Here is a 20,006-nt window from a genome sequence, read left to right on the forward strand (position 1 = left end):
CGAGCTCAGTACCTTCGGACTCAGCAGGCGAGAGTGCTGCCACTGAGCCGGGGTTAACACCTGAAATGAAATGAAAATCGCTTATTGTCACGAGTAGGCTTCAATGAAGTTACTGTGAAAAGCCCCTAGTCGCCACGTCCCGGCGCCTGTCCATGAAGGCTGGTACGGGAATCGAACCGTGCTGCTGGCCTGCTTGGTCTGCTTTAAAAGCCAGCGATTTAGCCAAGTGAGCTAAACCAGCCCCTGTCAAACAGGAATGAGGTTCCGCCATGATAGAAATCCTTGTCGCATAGTCAATGTAAACACAAGTACATTTTCGAAAGGACCATAAGTTTCTCCATCTAGTGGAGAAAATTGAGATGTAATGAAGCAGAAATATTGGAATTTTGATGCAGCGCAACACAGTTCCAGTTTCAAAGCACCAGTTTGTTATGATCCCAAACCCCAGGTTTTAGGGCAATCCCTGACGTGCTCAAATTGTGTTACCATCCTGTTAGGAAGTAGCATTGTGGGAGGTTTTTCTGTTAAAGTAGGTGAAATTTTAAATCGCAGTTTCTTCCGAAGGGGATAAAGCCAAAAGATTCCATGGCTTTAACAAACTAAAGAAATTTTACTCACCAAAAGTTAGCAAACAGCTTATCCCATTTCTTAACATGAAAGTTAATTAACAGACAAACCGTGGTCAATACACCACAAACTATCCATTAAATGGCAGCCACAATCAGGGCAGATCCAATGAGTTTCTCAGCAACCCACCCAGACATCAGTCATCACTGTGAGTCACAAAGATCATTTGAAGACTCTGGGCGGGATTCTCCATCCGTTCCCACCGGCGGGATTCTCCCTACGGCCACACTGGCGGGATTCTCCGGTGCAGTAAATGGGAGATTTGGCGGAGCACCAAATTCTCCGTCCTCGCCAGTAGCCGTAGTGGGCAAACTCACAACGAAGAATTCCAGCCTCTGCCTTCCTCAATAAGCATTTTAGCTCTTCTCCTTCAAAGAGCTACAACTTAGTCAACCAGCTGCTACTCCCCAGGGGTGCAAAAGTACCATGGGGCACAATTCAGCATACTTAAAACTAAGACCCAGTGCATTTGGTGGGTTGTTTCTCGGAAGCTGCAACACCCAGAATCACCCTGGCAACGCTGCTCTTGCAGCAGGGACAGCTACTCGCGGAGCAGACCTCCATTTTCAGGAGCAGCCCCAATTTCCCCTGCCCCTTTCAGGCTCCTCCCCCCCCCACCTTCTGCCGCCCCCCCCCCCCCCCCCCCCCCCCCAACCTTGTCCAGGCCCCTGGGAATCCCCCTCACCCCCCTCCAATTGACAAGGCCCACCAGCCTGACTCTTGGCCGTGCCAACCTGGCACCCAGGGGTTAAACCTCACGAAAACTTTGTCTGAAAAATAACCTTGAGTTCTTTGGTCTTTATTGCATCATCACGTCCCACTCATTGCAGAATAATATATTCTATTAGCTTAATTCCAGGCCTTTTTAATTTGTTGCATTGCAGAACATTTAAAAAGCTCAAGTGACATGTAATATTATTAAGTGCATCAGTGCACATGCTTCAGTAGTCAGTCCAGTCTACTGTACACAATTGGTCTGATGGTGGAAATTGTTACTTAAAAGCAGATTAAGGTTCAGCAAATATTAAAGAAATAACTACATTGACTAAATGATTAATCTTTTACATGTGACGGACTAAACAGCACGACTGCTCCACATTCCACAGCCTAGCAAAATAATACAAATAGTACAAGAATGTGTCGTCAATTAGTTTTCCTTTGCAAAAAAAATCTTTGTCCCCAGTAATCATTCTTTGAAATTTACGGCTAAACATCAGACCTCTCGTTTTCATCAGAGTTCATTCAGTTAATAGACTCAGCTTAAGGGTTGCGGATTAGTCACAAATGAATGGGCCCGTGCCTCAGGAGATAACCTCACATAATGAAGCAGGCCAGTATCTGCAATGGCAGAGTGCTGGATGCCCAGTTGGTTTGGATTATCAGTTTGAGTTTAGCTAGTTTCGCTCGCGTCACCGTCAGGTGGTGGAATGTGCAAAGAGAACAAAGAACAAAGAAAATTACAGCACAGGAACAGGCCCTTCGGCCCTCCCAGCCTGCGCCGATCCAGATCCTTTATCTAAACCTGTCTCCTATTTTCCAAGGTCTACTTCCCTCTGTTCCCGCCCATTCATATACCTGTCTAGATGCTTCTTAAATGATGCTATCGTGCCCGCCTCTACCACCTCCGCTGGTAAAGCGTTCCAGGCACCCACCACCCTCTGCGTAAAAAACTTTCCACGCACATCTCCCTTAAACTTTCCCCCTCTCACCTTGAAATCGTGACCCCTTGTAACTGACACCCCCACTCTTGGGAAAAGCTTGTTGCTGTCCATACCTCTCATAATTTTGTAGACCTCAATCAGGTCCCCCCTCAACCTCCATCTTTCCAACGAAAACAATCCTAATCTACTCAACCTTTCTTCATAGCTAGCACCCTCCATACCAGGCAACATCCTGGTGAACCTCCTCTGCACCCTCTCCAAGGCATCCACATCCTTCTGGTAATGTGGCGACCAGAACTGCACGCAGTATTCCAAATGTGGCCGAATCAAATTCCTATACAACTGTAACATGCCCTGCCAACTCTTGTACTCAATACCCCGTCCGATGAAGGCAAGCATGCTGTATGCCTTCTTGACCACTCTATCAACCTGCGTTGCCACCTTCAGGGTACAATGGACCTGAACTCCCAGATCTCTCTGCACATCAATTTTCCCCAAGACCCTTCCATTGACCATATAGTCCGCTCTTGAATTTGATCTTCCAAAATGCATCACCTCGCATTTGCCTGGATTGAACTCCATCTGCCATTTCTCTGCCCAACTCTCCAATCTATCTATATTTTGTTGTATTCTCTGACAGTCCTCCTCGCTATCTGCAACTCCACCAATCTTAGTATCATCTGCAAACTTGCTAATCAGACCACCTATACCTTCCTCCAGGTCATTTATGTAGATCACAAACAACAGTGGTCCGAGCATGGATCCCTGTGGAACACCACTAGTCACCCTTCTCCATTTTGAGACACTCCCTTCCACCACTACTCTCTGTCTCCTGTTGCCCAGCCAGTTCTTTATCCATCTAGCTAGTACACCCTGAACCCCATACGACTTCACTTTTTCCATCAACCTGCCATGGGAAGCCTTATCAAACGCCTTACTAAAGTCCATGTATACGACATCTACATCCCTTCCCTCATCAATTAACTTTGTCACTTCCTCAAAGAATTCTATTAGGTTTGTAAGACATGACCTTCCCTGCACAAAACCATGCTGCCTATCACTGATAAGTCTATTTTCTTCCAGATGTGAATAGATCCTATCCCTCAGTATCTTCTCCAACAGTTTGCCTACCACTGACGTCAAGCTCACAGGTCTATAATTCCCTGGATTATCCCTGCTACCCTTCTTAAACAAAGGGACAACATTAGCAATTCTCCAGTCCTCCGGGACCTCACCCGAGCTCAAGGATGCTGCAAAGATATTTGTTAAGGCCCCAGCTATTTCGACCCTCGCTTCCCTCAGTAACCTGGGATAGATCCCATCCGGTCCTGGGGACTTGTCCACCTTAATGTCTTTTAGAATACCCAAAACTTCCCCCTTCTGTATGACAACTTGACCGAGAGTATTTAAACATCCATCCCTAGCCTCAACATCCGTCTTGTCCCTCTCCTTTGTGAATACCGATGCAAAGTACTCATTAAGAATCTCACCCATTTCCTCTGAGTCCACACATAAATTCCCTCTTTTGTCTTTAAGTGGGCCAATCCTTTCTCTAGTTACCCTCTTGCTCCTTACATACGAATAAAATGCTTTGGGATTTTCTTTAACCCTGTTAGCCAAAGATATTTCATGACCCCTTTTAGCCCTCTTTATTGCGCGTTTGAGATTCGTCCTACTTTCCCGATATTCCTCCAAAGCTTCGTCAGTTTTGAGTTGCCTCAATCCTATGTATGCTTCCTTTTTCATTTTAGCTAGTCTCACAATTTCACCCGTCATCCATGGTTCCCTAATCTTGCCATTTCTATCTTTCATTTTCACAGGAACATGTCTGTCCTGCACTCTAATCAACCTTTCCTTAAAAGACTTCCACATTTCAAATGTGGATTTACCCTTAAACAGTTGCTCCCAATCCACATTCCCTAGCTCCTGCCGAATTTTGTTATACTCTGCCTTTCCCCAATTTAGTACTCTTCCTTTCGGACCCCTCTTGTCCTTGTCCATGAGTATTCTAAAACTTACGGAATTGTGATCGCTATTCCCAAAGTAATCACCGACTGAAACATCAACCACCTAGCCGGGATCATTCCCCAATACCAGGTCCAGTATGGCCCCTTCCCGAGTTGGACTATTTACATACTGCTCTAAAAAACTCTCCTGGATGCTCCTTACAAACTCTGCTCCATCTACGCCTCCAACACTACACGAATCCCATTCAATGTTGGGGAAGTTAAAATCTCCCATCACAACCACCCTATTGCTCCTACATTTTTCTATAATCTGTCTGCATATTTGTACCTCTACTTCATGCTCGCTTTTGGGAGGCCTGTAGTAAAGTCCCAACAATGTTACTGCACCCTTCCTATTTCTCAGCTCCACCCATATTGCCTCAGTGCTCGAATCCTCCATCATGCCCGCCTTAATCACAGCTGTGATATCATCTCAGACGAGTAATGCAACTCCTCCACCCCTTCTACCTCCCTCTTGCATGTTGCTAAGTTTAAAAAGGGAACTGGATTGAGGGAAGCAACGCCAAGCCAATTCTGCTCTTGGCTGAATGGCCTTCAGGCAACCCCTTTCCCAGCCCAGGAACCATTCACTCCTGCACTGAATGACCTCCCTCTTATCCTTTGATATACTAAACCCACTCTCTGCCCACCTGTCACTGCCAACTCCGGGTTCACACAGGTTGAAGGCAGCTGTTGACTGCACTATTCCACCAGGAAGGAGCAGTGCGAAGCTCATTCAACCACCCGAACATTGTAATTGTGCTCCTAAAGCTGCTCTCTCTCAATTTCAAGAAGAAGAATGTTCTGAAGATTTGGGGTGCAGTTTAAGATGAAGAACACAGAGTCCCATTTTGGGTGCGTTTAGTCGGGTGTTTCTTGGCACTGACACTGCTAGCTAACAGACTCTGTAGTGTGTTTTAGTCTCGGTGAGGAACGCCCCACCGAAGCCACACTTGCCTCACTTCCTGCTCAGCTTCTCAGTGCAAGAAGAGAATGGGCCAACTTTTTAAAACGTGCCCGAGCTATCGACCCCCTCTCAGCTACCTCACATTGGCCTCCGGACTCCCCCCCCCCCCCCCCCCCCCCCCAACCCCACCACCACCCACCTCGCTCCACCTCTTAAGGGCAGTGCACCCTGGGCCTGATCCCTGGCATGGGCAACCTGGCATCTAGGCACCTTGGCACTCCCAGTCTGGCAGTGCCCCTGCCAGCACCACCCGGACATCTGAGAGTGCCAGGTACCTGGGTGGCAGTGCCAGGGTACCACCCATTCCAGAGCTTGACCACCCAGGGTCCCCTAATGGCCTGGGAGACCCCCTCCTCAGGTGCTGTTACGCCTGGTCCATCATTTCGCTAAGTCTCGCGAGCCGTTCCAGGTGTCTCAAATCTCACGAGATTAAACGGCCTCGTCACGGCACCAGGTCGGGCTTAACAAGGCCATTAAATCACGCCTTCATTTTAATTCTACCTGGTTAGATCCAGGAACTGCAATCCATTGACTCAAATACCCAAGGGCCTTTGTTCATCAAGCTGCTGTACAATGTGTTCACCTTGAGCACACTGCTTTCATTGATATGGACTCCAGTAATCTGATCAGGTAAAAAGATCAATTTGTGTAGCAGGATAATGAATAGTTGGTCAGTTTTGAACTGCAGTCTGGTGCAAACTGGAACAGTGTAATTATCATGAATTGCATTAGAAAAGGTGTTTGATTTTGTGCATGCTTATTTCACAGCACGAATAATTGATCTCTCTGATAATATGACTTGCCTGTCCAGGTAAGAGTAAACACATACGTGTTGATGGCTGGTGGTTGGAACATTTTCTCCCAAATTTACACCCAACAACAATAGACAATCAATAATGAATACAATGTCAATCCCCATCACAATAACAACAATCCCATCCTCCAAACATTAGCCCGCATGTTAACATAAACAAATGACAGAAAGGGATGAAGAACCACCCATACTCACCGTTAATACATACAGTCCCTCTCCCCCCAACCCTCCCAGCATCCCCCCGCTCTCTAACGTTCGATGTCATCCAATTCTCGAAAGTGCATAGTGAATAACGCCCATGAATTGTAGAACCCCTCCATCCTTCCCCTCAGTTCAAACTTAACCTTCTCAAAAGTCAAGAATTCCTGCAGGTCCCCCCGCCACGCCAGGGCACAAGGTGGAGAGGTTGATCTCCACCCTAACAGGATCCGCCTTCGGGCGATCAACAAGGCGAAGGCTCCAACACCCGTTTTCAACCCCGGCATTCCTACTTTAAAGGAACGGGGAACCCCCCCCCCCAATGGGCAGCACAATTAGCTGGGCGATGGGCCGAAACTCCGACCGGGGTCGGGGTCCATCATTGAGGCCCCCTTTGCACCGACAAAATCAAGCACAATGTGTGGATGTCTGCGTTTGCATGTTTGTTACTGGTAAGTAAAGAACCACCTTTCCTTTCCTCTGCATCACTTCGCTCTTGTGTCATTTCTGCTAGTCTACGCTGACACAATTCGTTTGCCTAACACACAAAATACTCCAGCAAATTCGCAAGGGGTTACAATAGAAAAAAGACAGTGAGACGTAAATAGCACATATTGGGATAGCTGGTATAGAATTGAACGTGCCCTATAATCAATCATCCAGTCCCCAAAATATATATATATTTGCTTTTATATCAGCTGGTTGAAACAAAATTGTCACTCAACTTCTATGGATTTTCTGTGGTTATCAGAATTCCCACAATCACAAATACAGAAGTGAAACGGAAACAAATACAAACAGAAAATGCTATATATAAAAAAATACCCAGTTAGGCAGCATCTCTTGTCAGAGAAACAACAACTTATATCTACGTAGTGCCTTTAACACAATGGGCGGAACAATTCTGCCCATTCGCTGTCGGCGGGATTCTCTGATCCCTCCCACCACCAGCCCACCCCATAGGTTTCCTGGTGTGGCCCCGGGAGCAGAGATTCCCTCCGCCGGTGAACGGGGTGCCGCTTCCCGTCTCCGAGAAACACACGGCTGGGAGGCTGGAGAATTCGGCCCAATAAGATGTTACAAGGTGTTTCACAGGAACATTGTCCAACAAAGTGTTACACTGAGCCACATACGGAGGTGTCAGTTCAGATGCTGGAATTAGGGGAGTGCACATAACCCAGAGGTCTGTGGGGCTGGAGGAGATTCTAGAGATAAGGAGGGTCAAGATATTGGAAGGACAAAGGCAATAATATTTAAATTCAGACATTGCTTGACGAGGAGCCAATGTATGTCGGTGAGCACAGGAATTAAGGGAAAGGGAACGTGCTGCAGGGTAAGGCAAAAGACAGAAAGGTCTTGCATGGCCTCAAGTCTACGGAATGAAGAACATGGGAATCCAATCAGGGCGGGATTCTCTTGCAATTGGCGGGACGGCCCGACGCCGGCGCAAAGAACCGCTCCGGCGTCGGGGTAACCGGAAGTTGCGGAATCCTCCGCATTTCCGGGGGCTAGGCCGGCGCCGGAGGGGTTGGGGCCGCGCCAACCGGTGCTGAAGGGACGGCGCATGCACAGAACCGCTGGCATGGTTCCACACATTCGCTGGGGGGGGGTTCTTCTCCACGCCGGCCATGGCGGAGCCCTACAGAGGCCAGCGCGGAAGGAAGGAGTGCCCCCACAATACAGGCCCGCCCGCAGATCGGTGGGCACTGATCGCGGGCCAGGCCACCGTGGGGGCCGCCCCCCGAGAACAGTATCCGGCCTACAAGCCAGGTGTCACCGTGATGGACCATGTCCATTTCACGGTGACATGACTGGCCAGGAGCCGATGCTCAGTCCATCGGGGCCCAGAGAATTGCTGCCAATGGCCCCGACCGGCGCAGCATGATCCCCGCCCTAAAACCGGCGCCAGAGAAAACAGCAGCCGGCGTCGGATTGCTGGGGTGGGATTCACGCCACCCCCCAGGATTCTCTGACCCGACGGGGGAGGGGGTCGGAGAATCCCGCCCCAGGAGTGCGTTGGAATAGTCGAGTCCATAGGTATCAAAGGCATGAATGAGGGTTTCAGCATCAGATAGGCTATGACAGGGACAAAGTCAGCTGATGTTAAGGAGGAGAAAATAGGCGTTGTTGCTGAGGATGTATGAATATGAAGTCGGAAGCTCATCCCAGGATCAGATGTGACACCAAGGCTGCTGTGAGACTTAATCACAAGGGGTGGACAGAGTTAACAGAAACAGAGTTAATGGTTTGGATTTTCTCTGAGTCAGGATAACTCGGAAGCTGGAGGTCCCAATTCCAGGATTCCCGATCTCAATCCCAGGCGTTCTGATATTTGAGAGTGCCCTTGAAGGCTGTTTCAACAAGCTTAATGACGTACAAACCTTCAGACAAGCCTCATTATGTACGCTTGGTTGAGAATCCAGACAACGATTACTCTTGTTGAAACATCTGTGCCCCAGAGAAAACATTGTTTGATAGTTGGCTCAGGCTCTCTGATCACTGCTGTCAATTTCACATTGTCTGTTTGCACAACATTAAGTGGTTTCAAGGGTTAGTGGTTTTTATTGTTGATACTTTAAAGGGTCTGGATGACTAACACTCTTAAAAGCTTATAGTGGAATGTCATTGGGCTAAATTCTTCAATTACTCAGTCGCGTGTTTCTTGGCGATGCGCCATTCGCTGGCGACGGGATTCTGTACTCCCGCGCCTTGTCCCATTGAAGCCGCCCCGCGTCATCGGAAAATCCACGGGCAGGAGTGCACTGCCAGCGGGAAAAGCGAATCGCAACGGCTGGCGGCATTCCGGCCATTTGTTTCAACATAGGAGAAATTTATGAATTGATTGTTTTTTGAAACTTCTTTAAATAAACATAGCCTACTGTCACTACATGGTTCTTTGTTCTCGACAGTGCACGTGGGTCAATGGGCACCCAAGTGCCATAGTCTGGAATGAAGGGCATGGCAGGCCGCAGGGGATGGATGGAAGGGCAGATCTTGGCATCGCATGCATGAGGGGTCACAGGGGATAGACGGAAATCTGAGCCAATGCTTAGTACAGAGTAAACCATATGAACTGGGATGTTAATATTGAAGTGAAATGTTCAACAAAAGAGAAAATATAACTCAAGCATTGGCAAGTTAGTTTCGGATATGCTTGTACAGGAGATGGTGATCTATTTAGAAATCTAAATGCAGCCCCAATTTCATTTGTGGCACTGATTTCAAACAGCCAAAAATAAAATGTGACTTTCAAAGGTAATCGCCTGACAAGGACTAAAAGATAACTTTTTTTAAAATAAATTTAGAGAACCCAATTAATTTTTTCCAATTAAGGGGTAATTTAGCAAGGCCAATCCACCTAGCCTGCACATCTTTTAGGTTGTGGGGGCGAAACCCACGCAGACACGGGGAGAATGTGAAAACTCCACACGGACAGTGACCCAGAGCCAAGATCGAACCTGGGACCTCGGCGCCGTGAGGCAGCAGTGCTAGCCACTGTAGTGCTAGTCACTGTGAGGCAGCAGTGCTAACCACTGCGCCACCGTGCTGCCCTGACTAAAAGATTACTAACAAGAATGACAAGAAACATGCACTCAATAATTAAAGATCAAAAAATATAAATTTTAAATGGGTGCCGGGAAAATGCAAATGTTGCCGTGTAATAATGCCTTGTCAGCAGAAGTATAGTCTCTCGCAGTCTAAGACACTGGCCAATGCAAAACATTTGCAGAAAAGCTCACAGGCAAGTGTGTTCATAAATCTAAGCATATTTACATATTGCTGTTCTACACGGAACAAAGTAAAGTGCTTAACAAAGTGTTAAGTGCTTGGAGACCAAATGCAACAAGGATCCAATATAATCTTGGAATTCATCGCATTTCTTCCCCCAAAATTTATTTTATGTTGCATTGGATATAAAGGAAATTATTTCCTTGCACAATTCCCACTGCTTCATCATGTGCTCAGCCCCGCTTCCAACCACCAACAAAGCTAAATATCTTCCACAAATCTAGGATTTCCCAGCCTATATGTACCCCTCCCTATATATATTTTTCAGAAGTGAGCAGACGCGCAGGTGGTATTTCAATTTGGACAAATGACCTGAAATCCAATTTAAGATTGTCAGTTACGCTCGCTGTGGCCACATATATTCACACACAGAAGAAATATGTCCACATATTGCACTTTCTCCAGCTAAACAAAAGCTTGGGGGACAAGTATTCCCTGGTTTATCCTCCAGGGGCATTGCCGAGTCGGACTGCCCGGTTTGACTTTGAACAAAGCTGGGCAGTTAACTGTTCCATGCTGCACTGTTCAATGGCAACACGTCCGCCAATCAGAGTCCAACCAATCCGTACTCTCTTCTTGTGCAGTACAAATTGCTGTTCCCCCTGTTACAGTTGGTATTTTCTTGAAAGCTATTCTGATGAGCGCAAGACAAAAAGCTTTTTGGCATCTCTTTTATCAGCAATATTTCAAGACTGTAAACTTAGTTGATGGCTCCGAAGGCTGTTGTTAACCGAGTTCCATTTCTGATTTATGACATGATCTGAATACCTCAAAAGAGTTTTGTTTAAAAGAAATACACAGGCATTAATTATTCTCCACAGAGCTGGACTGTTGCACCAACTGAACACAAAGAGCCACGGGTACACTTTACATAAAAGAGCAATTTTATCATTAACTTTAGAATGAGCAAAATTACACACTTGTTTCTACGAATGTCTCAATTGCTTTGAAATTACACCACAGAATAATTTTATGGAATTGACTCGCATTTACCTATGAAATTCCTTACCTGCTTTAGCATGAATAGTTCTCTTTTTAAATCAAAAGGACTACAAACTCTATTGAACCAGAAAGCAATGGAATTTCATACGAATACCAGTATCCCTTCAATTTAACTTCAAGTTATATGGACTTAGGAAGCTCGTGGAGGTGAAATTCAACTTCAGCCGGGTCATACTGCGGGTTATAATGGATTGAAATCAGCTATAAATTTGCTCAAATCTTCATCCCACTGAATTTTATCCCATGCCCTGCTCCGCACCCCCCACCTAGCGAGTTGGAGCTCAATGGAGTATATTAACCTTTATTTACTGGAGTATTTATCAGTGGCCAAAACAGCTCTTAATTTTGGACTGACAGAATCTCAACCAACATCTGTTATGCCACGGCAACCTTATCAAAGATTTGTGAAAGCGCTAACGAGCAAGTTGACACATCACCCACAGTGAACACATGCATCTTTCCTTTTTATACTAACAAAAAACACACAGAGCAACATAATGTTGAAAAACCTAATTAGACAGCAAACGGAAAGTGCAAATGATGAAATCATTTATCAAAAAGCTGTCAACCTATTCCTGAAACCAGACTGAAAATAAAACGGCACAGTTGCCACACTTCTTTTTCGAATCTATTTATAGTTGGTTGAAGTCACTCTCTGTCAAATTAATTCACATTTATATAACATGATGGCAGCATGAAAATAAAAACGTGGAATGCAACATTCAGCTCTTCTGTGTGACAGGTGAGTACATTTTCACCCAATTTATCTGAAGGGTTAGATTTATACAGTTAAAACGCAAGGAAGTATGAATCGCTTGATTTTAAAGAATGAGTTTATTTTCATTGCTGTGCACGGAATGCTGAATTGATAGACTCAATTGACTTCTAACACTATTTAATTACCACGGAATGGTTTTGAAACCGAGAAACCGTCTAAAATAATTCCTTCCACCCACATTTCTTTTCTTTGCACTTACAGTCGGTCTTTTATTCATAACATACCTTGTAGGCAATGCAGTGTTAAAGAATATAATTCCGCGTGTCAATAATGCAGAGCCTGCCCTCATTTTGGTTGATCAAAAACAGTCAAACAAATGATTGAACCTTAACGCAAAAAAGCATTTTCAATGCTGATCAAGATAAGCAACGAGACTTGGGGGAAAATTTAGACCATTAACATCTTTCACTGCAGTTTATAATAAAACCCATGTTACTATCAGAGCACAGCTTCGCCAAGGGATTTGTCACGTGCATTCTGTTACTCATCGCGCTAAATTAACACACAGAAGAGGGGAAGGTCATGTGTGCAAAGGTGAGTGTACTGAAGTCATAATTATCAAGGCCAACACAAAATGGGGTTTTCAGCTCACCCGTGATGCCACAATAACAGATCAACAATCTTTCACCAAAAAGTAAATTAAATTAAAGGAAGACATTTTATTTGACAGGAAGTGAAATTAAAAACACAACTCTACCTTTACTTCTACCTACAGAAATGAAGATTGCATCCAAGTAAGCATGAATTCCATCATTGAGGGGAATGAAGAAGGGGAAGGATAACAGATTAGGAACACTTGAACACGCCACACACCATAAACATAACAGAAAAAATAACTTAAACACTGTGAATTATTGCAGAATCCTGCAGTAATACACAACATCAGTTTAAGACTATGCAAACTCGCACATAAAACACACTGTAACACAAAATATACACACCCGTGCAATGGCAAATCCAAAATGCAAAGAATCTTTAGACCCGGTAATGCAACTCTGGCCATCAATGCTCACCGATACCCATGGTACTCCCCATGCCCACCCCACCCATTGATGGCCCAGATTCTTCAGTCACTATTGGATTTTCCTTCGGGTCATGCACTGGGAATACTGAAAAATACATCTGTGTATGTACAGATAATGATTCTTTGTAGTCACAGCAAGTGTAAATAGCATCATAGTAAATAGCATTCCGTATGTCAGCCATTCACTCCCATGACTGCAGTTGCTCTTCAATAGAACCACCTGAATGATCCACTCAGTATTTAACACAACCGTCGCAATGGTTGCATTGGTGAAAAGCCCCAAGAATGGCTTATACACAGGAAGCAGCAATTCAACTGCTTGCATTGCTGTTCAATAAACTGGCAGAGAGAGAGAGAACACAAAAAAAAAAGCAAGTTATTGGAAGGAGATAGAGAGAAAAGAGTAGCATACCTTGCTCGCCCATCGTCAGATGCGAGAAACCTTTGAAGAGGAAGAAATACAGTCAAGGAAGGTAAACAGAGAGTTTCATACAATACCATTCGGTATTGTGATGTCACATACTTTACAGCTAAGTATGGCATCAATCACACCGCAAACGCTTTTCACCGAGAGCAAAAAAGCGTGGCTCACAAAAGAGTTGAATAAAGAGCACCGTGGACCTCGGTGTATCAGTCAATCCTGTTTTTTGGAAGTATTTTGCGAAGCTTCCGAGGTCGACTCATACACTGAAATCCACGGTAAATTGATGTCAGGAGAATCAAAGGAGTCACCTTTCGCCTATGAAAATGTATGTTTTCCTCCGCATTATACAGTAAAAGCTGCACACAATTCCCACTTCTGATGCTAATATTTTCCCTACCAGCAAATGATGTTTACTTTTTACTTTTAAGCACTTAGTCTTCTTCCAAAGGCAATTAATCACTATTTATTACGAGGCACGTTATGGGCTCAGCAATGAGAGGGTGTCGGAGAATTGCTTTTGCTGTTGGGAATTAAATAGTCAACTGATCTAGAGTGAAGGCATTTTATTTTAAGCTGGTGACATGCCCATTCTTTGTCCCTTTATCAATAAAAAGTGAGGCACGCGGAAATTCCCATGGTCATAAAGGCCAGTGGAATTACAGTGGAATGGTAAGCAATTTCTGAATGAGGGTAATTTATTTACAGTAATATGGATAGAACGACACAGAATCTATTATTATTGATGTGGTGTAGGAGAGATGGGTGGGAGGACAAATAAGTGAATGAGATAAGTCAGGTAAAGTTATTTTTCTAAAAATATAGGTTATTTACTAAGCACAGCCTCCAAAATAGATTATCAGCCAATGCAAAAATAGTAAGGTTGATAGCCGTGTTAAAGTATTTTTGTGAACTTCAAGTTAAGTAGTACGTGAATGATTTTCTCTCCTGATACTCGATTGAGGCTTAGTGCTTCTCCATCTAGCTAATTTCCTATTTCCTATTTAATTATTCTCTACATCTGAGATCTGTCATTTCTTTAGACCTCTACTCCACTGTAACATAAGCAACCAAGTTCCACGCATGGGCAAATTTTACTTTATCAAATAAACTCAGGTGCATAAACCAATTGGTACTGTGTATTATGTATTTTTTCTCAATTTCAGTGTTTTCATTGTTGGTAAACCGCAAGATGAACTACACCCAGCAAGATAGTGATCGGTTAAATTAAGTTCACCAGGTGGAGGGGGAACTCACCTGGCACGCGGTTGACTTCTGAGAGCAGAAATTTCAAAGAAGGAAAGAATGAGATGTTAGACACACTGAATGCAATTGTCTTTGCATGGAACTGCTTCATGCACAAGAACAAATGTACCATGCTCATAAACATGCAAGTGATTAAGCACTGTGCATGTGTGAATATAACAAAAAGATAAAACCTCGCATTTCATCATCTGTCCTGGCAGTTGGAATCAGATCATTTTGATTTACATCAAGGAAGCTATGCAGCTGTTAAGAATATTTTTAAATATTCTTCACGCACCGTACTGACTGAAGTTTCTTTCTCCCCCTACAAAAGGATTCTCCCGTAAATTTTTTGCATGTCAAACATGCTCCTCTGGAAAAGGATTTTCAAAAAATTTACTACCATTTGTAGAACAGACAGTACCAAACGACCAGACGAACAGTTAGCAGCTTGCTGGGTCACCTTCATTGCAGACACGGTAAAATTGGCACTTTAAAATGGTTTTGTCATGTTGAAAAAAATAAATCAATTCTTTCCTCAACACATCCCTCGAGAAAACAGCTGGCTCTCATTGATCGTTCAGAAACTTTTCTTATTCCTTAAAATGCTCCTTTTTTCCTGGCTTATGCAGCAGAAATTGAACTGCTAAAAATAATCCCTCCATTTTAATGCACAACTTTCCTGTGTTATGACACTTGTAACATCTTAAAGGTCAAACGGAGAAAATTTGCGACTCGGTTTAGAAGTAACAGCTAGGACCAGAAACCAGTAATTCAGCCGCTCAAAGCGTTTTGATATTTTAACGCATCATCCTGTTTGCATTTTTTCCCCTCTTTTTCTGTTTCCCCTCGATGCAGTTAGGAACATTTAACCAAATGAGTTGGCAAACCACGCAAGGGTTAAGAAGTTTCAATGAAAATGTTGTTTGGAAAGTGAGGACGGGAATTCGCAATAGTGAAGAAGTAATGTTGGCTGAGAGCAACGGGGTTTTGGGGGGGGGGGGGGTTGGAGGCAGAGAAATTGACTGGATATTGCCCGATAATGGACTGAACAAGGTGGTCGTGTCAGCAGCATGTGCACAGTGATGTACAAGAAGATGAATGAATTGATTCTGACCTCCAGCTGCCCCTTTAAGGGTCACTTGGTCAGGCTGCTGTGGAACTTCTTGTTTCCACTGGCGAGGGAAAGCAGAACTAGAGGGCATAGCCTTAAAATAAGGGGAAGTAGATTTAGTACTGAGTTTAGAACATAGAAAATACAGACCAGAACAGGCCCTTCGGCCCACGATGTTGTGCCGAACCTTTGTCCTAGATTAATTATAGATTATCATAGAATTTACAGTGCAGAAGGAGGCCATTCGGCCCATCGAGTCTGCACCGGCTCTTGGAAAGAGCACCCCACCCAAGGTCAACACCTCCACCCTATCCCCATAACCCAGTAACCCCACCCAACACTAAGGGCAATTTTGGACATTCAGGGCAATTTATCATGGTCATTTCACCTAACCTGCACATCTTTGGACTGTGGGAGGAAACCGGAGCACCCGGAAGTTTAGGAGGAACTTCTTCACCCAAAGGGTTGTGAATCAATGGAATTTCTTGCCCCGTGAAGCAGTTAAGGCTCCTTCATTTAATGTTTTTAAGATAAAGATAGATAGTTTTTTGAAGAATAAAGGGATTAAGGGTTATGGTGTTCAGGCCGGAAAGTGGAGCTGAGTCCACAAAAGATCAGCCATGATCTTGTTGAATGGCGGAGCAGGCTCGAGGGGCCAGATGGCCTACTCCTGCTCCTAGTTCTTATGAACTGGGAAACCCGCCTGGCAGCTGCTCGACCTAGCTTGCGACGAATCTTGCTGGAGGATTTTGAAACAGGCCACCCTTCACCTCTATATGTACATTGGGTCAAGCCAGCTTTCAGGGGCCCCTGCAAGAGTACATCAAGACAGAGGAGAACAATCTGGCTGGGCGGGACCTTGTGCCCAGAAATTGGCTGCGCCCAATTTACGCCCAAAAATAGGTTCAACCCATAATGCAAGCAGCGATGTCAAGCAAATAGTCCAATCGTTAGGTTACTTTGAGCAAATTGGCACCTAAATTTCTAAGAAATGTAAAACGAAGTTCAATTTTTTTTAAACTGAAGGAAAACAAATCCAACTATTATACAAATTAAATTGCACCTCTTGTGGAATGTGTCAATTTTTGGGGTACACCTTTTATTTTGCAGGATTACCTCATCCCATGCTCCTTAACTTCGATGTAACCACTGGAAGGAATTTGGGAATAATCAAACACTTGGGGGTATAAAGTAAAATAATGATAATAGATGTAATCAGAGGGGGGGGGGGGGGGGGGGGAATAAATGGTGAATAGGAAGCAGGTATTTAAATATAAACACTCATGTATAATTAAAAGGTTTGTTTAAAAAAAAGGTAATTTTCAAAAAAGTTAGCATTTCCTATCTGAACATTCAAGTAAATTGGACATTCTGAATAACATCCTGAAAATTAGAATAGTGCTTTAGATCAAGCCTAGTGTTCTTATTTTTGACCATCCATCTACCCAAACAAGTCCATGGAATATATTCACCCTCAAGGCAGCTGCTTTGTCAATCCTTGTCGAGTTTCCAAGGCAGGTGTTGAAAGGTGAGAATGTAGTTCCATTTCCATTTTACACCTAGCCATGCTACAGGGAGCAGTGAGAAGCAGCGGGGAACCGGTGATGAGAGATTATTCAATTAATTGGAAAACGATGCTCGTGCCGTGCCCGATTTCCGACTCGTGGCCCCCCGACAGGCTCGCTGGAAAGTACATTCCAAATCTTGGGCCACTCCGTGGCTTCTTTTGTCAAAGCAAAATGAACAACCCACGATCGAATTTGCTGAGATTTTACGCAAAGGGGTCATTTTCAAATTTAACAAATGGACCACTTGATGGAGCTAATTGTGTGCCCATCATAGAAGCAGTTCAGCTTTCACCGGCCCAACTCTGTGAAGGTGGCAGCAGGGTAATCTGCTGAAAATGTTAAAGGGATCCTTGGATATACAGAGGCACGGGAGTACAGAAGCAAGGGAGTCATGGTAAACCTTTAAAATCACTGGCTAAGGACTCCGCTGGAGTATTGCGTTCAACATATGGGGAGGCGACGGCACGGTGGCAATGTCACTGCACTAGTAACCCGGAAGGCCAGGCTAATGTTCTCGTGGCACGGGTTCAAATCCCACCATGGGGGCTGGTGGAATTTCGATTCAATTACAAAATCTGAAATGAAAAGCTGGTCTCAGTAATGGTGATCCTGAAAAACGTTATCGCTTGACGTTAAAAAAAACCATCTGGTTTACTAATGTCCTTTAGGGAAGGTAATCTGCCGTCCTTACCCGGTCTGGCCTACAACAATGTGGTTGATTCTTAATTAACTCTAGCAAGCCACACAGTTGTATTAAAACACAATGGAAAAATCAAACTAGGAACGAAACCTGCCAGAGCACCCAGCATCGACCTAAGCACTGGAAACAACAACGCAGCCCTTTCTAATATTTAGGAGCTTGTGTCAAAGTTATGAGAGCTGTCCAGAAGGCTGGTCAAGCAACCGCCTGACATAGTCATACTCTCAGAATGATACCTCACAGACAATGTCCCAGACACCACCATAACAGTGGTACACAGTTGAGAGGGATTTGCCCTGGGAGTCCTCAACATCTGACTCCAAATCCCATGAGCCCCCATAGCATCAGGGCACATATGGGCAAGGAAACCTCCTACTGATTAACACCTGTTGACCCATCACCCCTCAGCTGATGAATCAGAGCTCCTCCATGCCAAACACCACTTGGAGGATTCACTGACGGTGGCTAGAGCATAGAACGTGCTCTGGGTGAGGGACTTCAATGTCCATCACCAAGGGTGGCTTGGTGGCACCACTATTGACTGACTTGGCCATGTTCTAAAGGACATGGGCTGCTTATTGGGTCTGCAGCAGGTGGTAAGGGAACCAACAAGAGGGGAAAACCTTGTCTTCACCAATTGCAAGTACATATGTTCATGACAGTATCGGAAGCAGTAACCACCACACAGTCCCTGAAGAAACAAAGTCCCATCTTTGCACGCAGGTACTCTCCAGTGCATAATGTGGCACTACCGCCATGTGAAATGGGATAGATTTTGAATAGATCTAGCAACTCAAAACTGGGCTTTGATGAGGTGCTGTGGGCCATCAACAGCAGCAGGATTGTATTCAATCACAATTTGTAACCTCATGGCCCGGCACATCTCCCCACTCCACAAGCAAGCCAGGGGGTTAATCCTATTCAACGAAGAGTGCAGGATGAATACAGGAAAACTTACATACCAAACAACGGCCTGGCTGAAAAGTGACAAGTAACATTCACACCCCATGACTGCATGGCAGTGACCATCTCCCACAGGGGAGAGTATAGCCATCTCCCCTGGACAGTCAATGACATTACCATCGCTGCAACAACGTCCTGGGGGCTGCTATGGACCAGAAACTGAGCTGGACCAGCCATAAAAATACTGTGGCTACAGGGGCAAGTCAGAGGCTGGAAATTCTGCAGCACTTGACTCACCCCGTGAACCCCCAAAGCCAGTCCTTCATTTATCAGTCACAAGGAAGGGGCATAATGGATTACTCTCCATTTGTTTGGATTAGTGAAGTTTCAATGCCATCCAGGACAAAGCAATCTGGATTGCCACCCTATCTACCACCTTAAACGTTCAGTCCCTCCACCACTGACACACAGTAGCAGCAGTGTGTACCGTCTACAAGATGCACCGCAGCAACTCACCAAGGCTCCTTCGACAGCACCTTCCAAACCCACAACCTCAAAGTACCTGAAGGACAAGGCCAGCAGATGCATGGGGACATCACCACCTGTAAACTTCCCTCCAACCACACGTCACCCTGACTTGGAACTATATCGTCTGTTCCTTCAAAGTCGGTGGGGTCAAATTCCCGGAACTCCTTTCCTAGCAGCACTGTGGGTGCACCTACACCGCATGGACTGCAGGGTTCAAGAAGGCAGCTCACCGTCGCCTGCTCAAGGACAATTCGGGATGAGCAGGAAATGCTAGCCTCACCAGCAATGCCAACGCCCTCTGAATGAATAAAAATAAATTCTGGAAATTCAGGAAAGATTCCGGACTTTGGAGAAGGTGTGGATCAAATTTAGTGGAATGCTTCCAGGAGTGAAGGACTTCGGTTCGTTGGAGAGATCAGAGTGCTTGGGTTGGTACTCCTTCGAGCAAAGAACATCAAGAGGAGATTTAACAGGAGGTGTCTGCACATACGAGAGGTCAATAGGGAAAAGTGATTTCCATTGGCAAGAAGATCACTAACTAATCAGAGGGCATGGATATAAAATAACTGAGATAATAAGCTCAGATAGATAAGATTTTTTTTTTAAACATGGGAGGGGAAGTAGAAAATGTATCTTTTTCTTTGACACAGCGACTTATTGC

General features: G+C 44.9%; 1 protein-coding gene across 1 annotated transcript in view; it reads right to left on the reverse strand.

Annotated features, from left to right (window-relative positions):
* Positions 1 to 20,006, reverse strand: part of nrxn3a (neurexin 3a) — a 1,956,983-nt gene that overhangs the window by 1,889,196 nt on the left and 47,781 nt on the right. The window contains exons 3-4 of the mRNA XM_038773738.1: positions 14,545 to 14,562; positions 13,279 to 13,308 (exon numbers count right to left, since the gene is read on the reverse strand). Of these exons, the coding sequence (XP_038629666.1) occupies positions 13,279 to 13,308; positions 14,545 to 14,562 (48 nt within the window). The remainder of the gene's footprint in view (positions 1 to 13,278; positions 13,309 to 14,544; positions 14,563 to 20,006) is intronic.

The sequence above is a fragment of the Scyliorhinus canicula genome, chromosome 2, assembly GCF_902713615.1.
Source record: "Scyliorhinus canicula chromosome 2, sScyCan1.1, whole genome shotgun sequence".
Lineage (NCBI taxonomy): Eukaryota > Metazoa > Chordata > Chondrichthyes > Carcharhiniformes > Scyliorhinidae > Scyliorhinus > Scyliorhinus canicula.